Genomic DNA, 6,029 nt, shown 5'->3' with positions numbered 1-6,029 from the left:
AGTAATTGATAAAAAAAATATTAGCTTTTTACAATTAAAAATAAAAATGCATTTTTTACCTGCTGCGGCTAGAAACTCTAAGAATGCAACTTCTGACAAATACGTTCTAAAACCATTGATGTTTAAAATTGGTATCTAACCATAGTTTATAAAGCATTTTAATAGATATAAAACATTAATATAATTAGCCTGAAAAATAATTATTGTAGATAGAAAGATTATTTATTTATTAGTTGAAGTAGTTTAAAAATGAAATATATTTATATCTGAGATAGAAGTATATGAAAAAGAGGATAATGAATAAGTTAGAAACGGAGAGAGAGTAAAAGAAAAAATAGTTGAATTACAAAATGATGAGTACACTAATAATCTAAACATTACTTGAGGTGTCAATCTAGACCAGTGCACAACAACAAACTAAATGACGAATCGGTTCACTGAAGAAAATTCAGTTCTGCTACTGCCTACTCGCTTTACAAATCTGTTGCCCTCATGTGTCTTGTTAAAACACTTGTTCAGATTGTTCATAACCAAATTCAAGACAATAAAATATACTTCCTACTTTCATAATCAAATTGTTACCCTCATTTTTACTCCTATGGATGAAACTGTTGATGCGATGGGGGTGCCTGGAATAGCTGGTGCTGCTGCGGTGGCTGCTGGAACGGCAGCGGTGGCTGCTGAAGATGGAATGGCTGCTGCTGCAGCTGAAATGAGGGAAATGGCTGCTGAAATAGCTGTGTCTGAGGTTGCAGTGGTGCTGGTGCCAGGTGTGGCAGAGGTGGCTGCTGCTGTGGTGGAGCCGCCTGTACTGGCTGCGGCGCCTGTGGTGGCTGCTCCTCCTGTTGCAGAGGAATTGTTTCATCCCTTAGTGGTGCATTGAGGTCCATAGTTCCCAGCTCTTCCAAATCTTGAATAGCTGCAATTGCAGTGACAGGACTTTGATGGTTAAAATGAGGCTTAATCACTGCCAGGGATTCCTTCACTTTCGATTGCTGCAAATTAATGAATATACGATCAGATATAACAAATTCAAAAAATATAATGAATAATTGACAATGCAACAAAGACTACGTCAACTCACAAAGTGTTCCAGCTTCCTTTTGAGTTCTTCATGAGCAGCATTTGGTGGAGATCCAGCAAAAGTTGACCCCTGTCCCACCAAAATGTAAAAAGTAGAGTAAACAAATGTGGAAGGAAAATAAGGTATGAAATGTGCTTTTTTGTTCTTGTACACAACAGTTTTATGTACAAGACAAATTTTAAAATGATTGTTACTTATAAAGAGACAGAATAAATGTAAGCTAAAAAAAGTAGAAAATCTACTCATACGAAAGAAATTCAAACATGTTAACAAAAAGTAGTAGCATAATTCGTGTATAGGGAACATAAAAAACTATAAATCGAACAAAAACTGCAGAGAACACGAACATATTTTTCTATGATACATAATGTTCCTTTTTTCTATAAAACATAGGAAGCAAACCAGATAAGGAAGGGCATCCAAAAATAATGAAGAAATTCAAACATTTAAAATTTAAACACAGTTGCGAACTCAATAAGTATATGCACAGTTGAGAACAAAAGCAATCGTAAATATATTAAAATCAGATATAAATTTGTAGATGGCTTTTTATTATCCATAAAGTTCTTTTAATTTATATTTCAGGATGCGTAATTCACCCAATAATTCTACATGTCAAATTAATCCTACTCTCATTACGTGATTGCTTGAAAATATTATTACAAGTATAAAAAAATAATAATATCGAACTTGCATATAGAGTTCCATATAATCCACAAACATCCTTTTTCAGATAATCAAGTCAAATTGTGACATGTAATAATAGTCTATCCGTCCTTCAAAAATAACCATTCTGTTATTCAGCAGGAATTTCAACAAATAATACTATTTCTAAAGTGTAACTCAAGTCAAATTCCACACATAGAAACAGGTCTACAGATTAAAATCTTGCAGTTTAAAGATAAAACTCGCATTTTCAACAGAAAATTACTAAAACATATTCAGTTATTAACTTACAAACACCTCAAACCACCCAATAATGAAATAAACCCATTTTCTTCAGAAAAAACAAACGCATATAAAGCCGCAATATTATAATCACATATGGTCCACAGGGATGCAGCAGCAATATTGCAGCAGAGGGTGTAAAAGAGTTAAAAAAAAGGAAAGTAAAATGTTTGCAATGGTCCAAAATATTTATAATGCTTTATAAATCCAGTATATTTTACAAAGCATTATGATTGGTTTCCACGTAAAAATCCCCCAACTATTAAAGGAAAAATGAAAATAATTAGTAAACAGGATTACAGGATATATAATATATTTGCAATCAATCTAGTTCAAATTTTAAAGGATAAGCATCTCGCACTCACGAAAAGAACACCAAAATTTCACTGCCAATAAGATTTACAAAAAAAAATAAACATCATAAATCATGTCTAATAGAAACAAAAATAATTTGGATCATAAATTTGTATATCAAAAACTGATTTAAATGTAAAAACTTAAAGACATCGTAAGACACTCGTATTACATTCTGCATTCAAACATAGCCCTTCGAAGTATACTACTCATAATTTAAATACAAACTAAAAAAGTAGAAATCAATAAAAAAGATATTATTTCCGATGTACACAATTCACTCATGTTGACTACCACAATGTTTTCACAAATGCTAAATTTGCAGGTTATTGTGAACGTTACATACGGCGTGACTTGAACCTCATGTCTTTAACAAAAAAAAAACTGAATTTGCAGATTAAATATAAAAACAGAAATTACTAACAAAAAAATCAGCCATTAATTTATCATCACATAAAACCAAATCTAAAAAGATAAAAAAATTTCCTTTGATAAAAAAAATACTTGTATAACACACATCTACTGTTTTTAATAGCATATAATCATTAAGAGGCACCAATAACAGATTAAAAAAAGTCACCAAAGAGTGGTAGCTTAAATATTCTAAAATAAATATTATCACAAAAGTTTTTAACCCAAAACCTTTTTAAAAAGCATTATAATTCAATCCCTGATAAATATCTTCCAGGCCCAAAATAAAATGGAAAAGAAAAAGGATTTATTGACAAATACAAGTTTCTTAATCATCCTAGAGATTTTAAGGTATCCACTCACACAATAAGAAAAACAACACAGAAATTATCCCATACGAGCAAAAACATTTTAAAATAATTAAAAGATATTTAAATAAATAAACCTTGTCACAAAATAAAATTAAAATATCCTCAAATAACTTTTTTGGCAGACACTCACGTTAAAATATGCGAACATTCCTTCAAAGTACACTCGCAGATAAAACACAAACTCAGGTTTTCAGTAAAATTCCTTCAAAGTACACTCGCAGATAAAACAAAAACTCAGGTTTTCAACGTGGATGACAACAAAAACTCCCGTTATGGAAGTGCATAATTTACACGTGTTTAATACCACACATCACATCACAGTAGTTCCGCAGTCTAAACTTGCAGTTCAAAAAAAACTCACTTTATTTCAACATAAATTCCAATAAAAGATACCTCAAAATTAAGATAAAACCTCTTTGCAAACAAAACTCTGGAACAAAGTCATGCCAGAGTTTTGCTTACTCTCCTATAATGCTTTATAACATATGGTCCATAGTAATGCATTAAGCAAAAAAGATCTAATACGGGATTTTAAAAATAGCTAAAATAAACATTTGTAATTTACACAGCCCAACGTATTTTTACATAATTTATAAATTATACTATTTTGAAAACATCAAGTTAAGATTCCAGATAAAACCCCTCAACTACATCGAGGGGAAGCAGCATTTATTGAAGTCAAAGAGGACAACATAAATACTATTTTCACTATCAAATTAGTACAGATTTCAAAGTATCCAAAGACAAAAGATTTTCATTAATCCACGCCAAGAGAATATAAAAATTTACTTCGAACAAGTTCATAAACCAGACATTTTACCCTCCAAACAAGAAAAAATAATCACATAAATACTTGAGGGAAAAACAATTTTAAATCACTAACAGATTTAAATATTTTCTCGGACAATTTTGATAAATTCTGCATATCAGAAAAATCCTTATAAACTAACCCACAATTTAAACAGAAACTCACGCATATTCAGTACGCAATAATACTACAGACAAAAGTCCAATTTACAAAGTGCATAATTCACTCGTAAAAAATTCCACAAGTCAAAATAGTTCCATAAATTAAACTCGCAGTTTAAACATAAAAACCAACCGTTCTCCACAGCAATCACCAGATAATATTTTCAACCATTATCATCACCTCAAACAAAATAGAATCCCCAGATACAAAATAAAAGCATTTTCTGTAGGGGATAAATTATCGTCAAATGAAGCCACGAAATTTTAAAGACACGCTCTACAGTAATGCAAAAAACCAATACAACAAAAGACAGAGAAGATCTAATAAAAACTAAATCAATAATTCAGAAGAAAAGAAATTTATAATTTTATAAAAACCAATATATATTTTTAACACATATATGCAAAGCATCACAAATCAATTCAGAAGTAATATCCCCCAAAAACAAAATAATAAAGCCACAGAGGATAATAATCAATAAACGCAATAAAGACTATTTACGCAATCAATCTAGTACAGAATTAATAAAGCATCCACATTTTAAATTTTGAAGTTTCCACATGCACCCTCAAACAGAAAAACACACACCAAAACATAACCATTAAACATTTCAAAAACCATGTCTTAACAAAATTAAAACAACATTGCAAGAAACTTTATCACCTTCCTCGGGCGGCCAACGGACCTAACTCCAGGTCTGGCGAACTGCAAACCACCAACACGCCCACGCCCTCGTCCACGACCCCTTCCCCTGCCTCGGCCGGAGGAAATCATCTCATCAGCAAACTTCTTCGGTCGACCACGGACTCTAGGCCCGAGTATAATTCCATCACCTGCAGGAGCCTGTTCTTCCACAGGCTCTGAGACCGGCAAAACAGCCCCAGCCTCAGCACCGGCACCGGCATCCGCACCAGCAGTAGGTGTAGATGGAGCAAATGGAATTTGAGTTGCTTGGGTCTGATTCTTAGGCGGGCGGCCCGGGCGTCTCTTTGACCCTGCAGAGGCAGAAAGAGAAGTGTCTGAAGCAATGGATTTCGGCTTAGGAGGTCGACCCGGGCCTTTGCCAGAGCCAACAGGACGGCCTCTCCGCCCCGTTCCAGGGGCTCCAGTGGCCAATTTCTTCGGTCGGCCAGGACGCTTCTTTGGGGTCTCAGCTTGCACAGGCTCGTCAGCAAGCCCAAGCGCCGCCCAGACTGGTTCAGCATTCTGCTGAACCGATGGGATTACAGCGTCCTGGTCCTGAGCCAGAGGCTGGGGAAGGTTGTGGACAGGGGTTTGGGCCTTTCGGGGCCGACCTCTGGGCCTGGGAAGGGTTGAAGGAGAGGGCACAGGCACAGGTTCCTCCGCAGCAGCAGTGGCAGCTGCAGCAGCAGATCTAGGAAGCGCGTAGGACTTCTTCACCATGACGAGCATTCCACTGGTCTTCATCCGAGTCAAGTGCTGAGTCAACAAGGTGGAGTGATTCGGAGGAAGCTGGTCCTTGTAAACTTGCTCCATGTACTTCCCTATCGCCTTCTTGCTCGAACCGTCTTTCTCCTTCAGCGCCTCGATTGCGGTGTATATCATCTTCACAAGAATTCAATTAGGTTTGAAAACACAGAAAGAACCGAATTCTTTTTTTCCATATAAAAACTGCTTCGCTTACCTCGGCGTAGGGCGGGTGATTTGACGGCGGCTCTGCAATGGGCGCCGGGAGGTGGTCGTTGGTGTCGGCCGGGAACGGGACGGCGGTGGCTGGCGGAGCTGGCGGTGGGGGGATCGAGGATGGCTCCATGGTGGAGAGAGAGAGAGAGAAAGGGTAGATTCGAAAATTGGGAATTGGATTGGTTTCACTTGAAGAAGAGAAAGAGAGTGTGTTAATATAATTGAGTTAGAGAGAGAAACTGTGTTA

At 35.9% G+C, this 6,029-nt stretch overlaps 1 protein-coding gene across 1 annotated transcript; it reads right to left on the bottom strand.

Moving 5' to 3' along the window:
* Window positions 1-323: 323 nt before the first annotated feature.
* Window positions 324-6,029, bottom strand: LOC108345878 (uncharacterized). Its single transcript, XM_017584711.2, has 4 exons — window positions 5,784-6,029; window positions 4,802-5,704; window positions 1,085-1,153; window positions 324-995 (listed from the first exon to the last, which is right to left on the bottom strand). The coding sequence occupies exons 1-4, from the start codon at window positions 5,910-5,912 to the stop codon at window positions 597-599; spliced, it is 1,500 nt and encodes a 499-aa protein (XP_017440200.1). The 5' UTR covers window positions 5,913-6,029; the 3' UTR covers window positions 324-596.

The sequence above is a fragment of the Vigna angularis genome, chromosome 8 (assembly GCF_016808095.1).
Source record: "Vigna angularis cultivar LongXiaoDou No.4 chromosome 8, ASM1680809v1, whole genome shotgun sequence".
Classification (NCBI taxonomy): Eukaryota; Viridiplantae; Streptophyta; class Magnoliopsida; order Fabales; family Fabaceae; genus Vigna; species Vigna angularis.
Note: the sequence above shows the minus strand (reverse complement) of the source record. Positions and strands in the feature narration are given on the sequence as shown.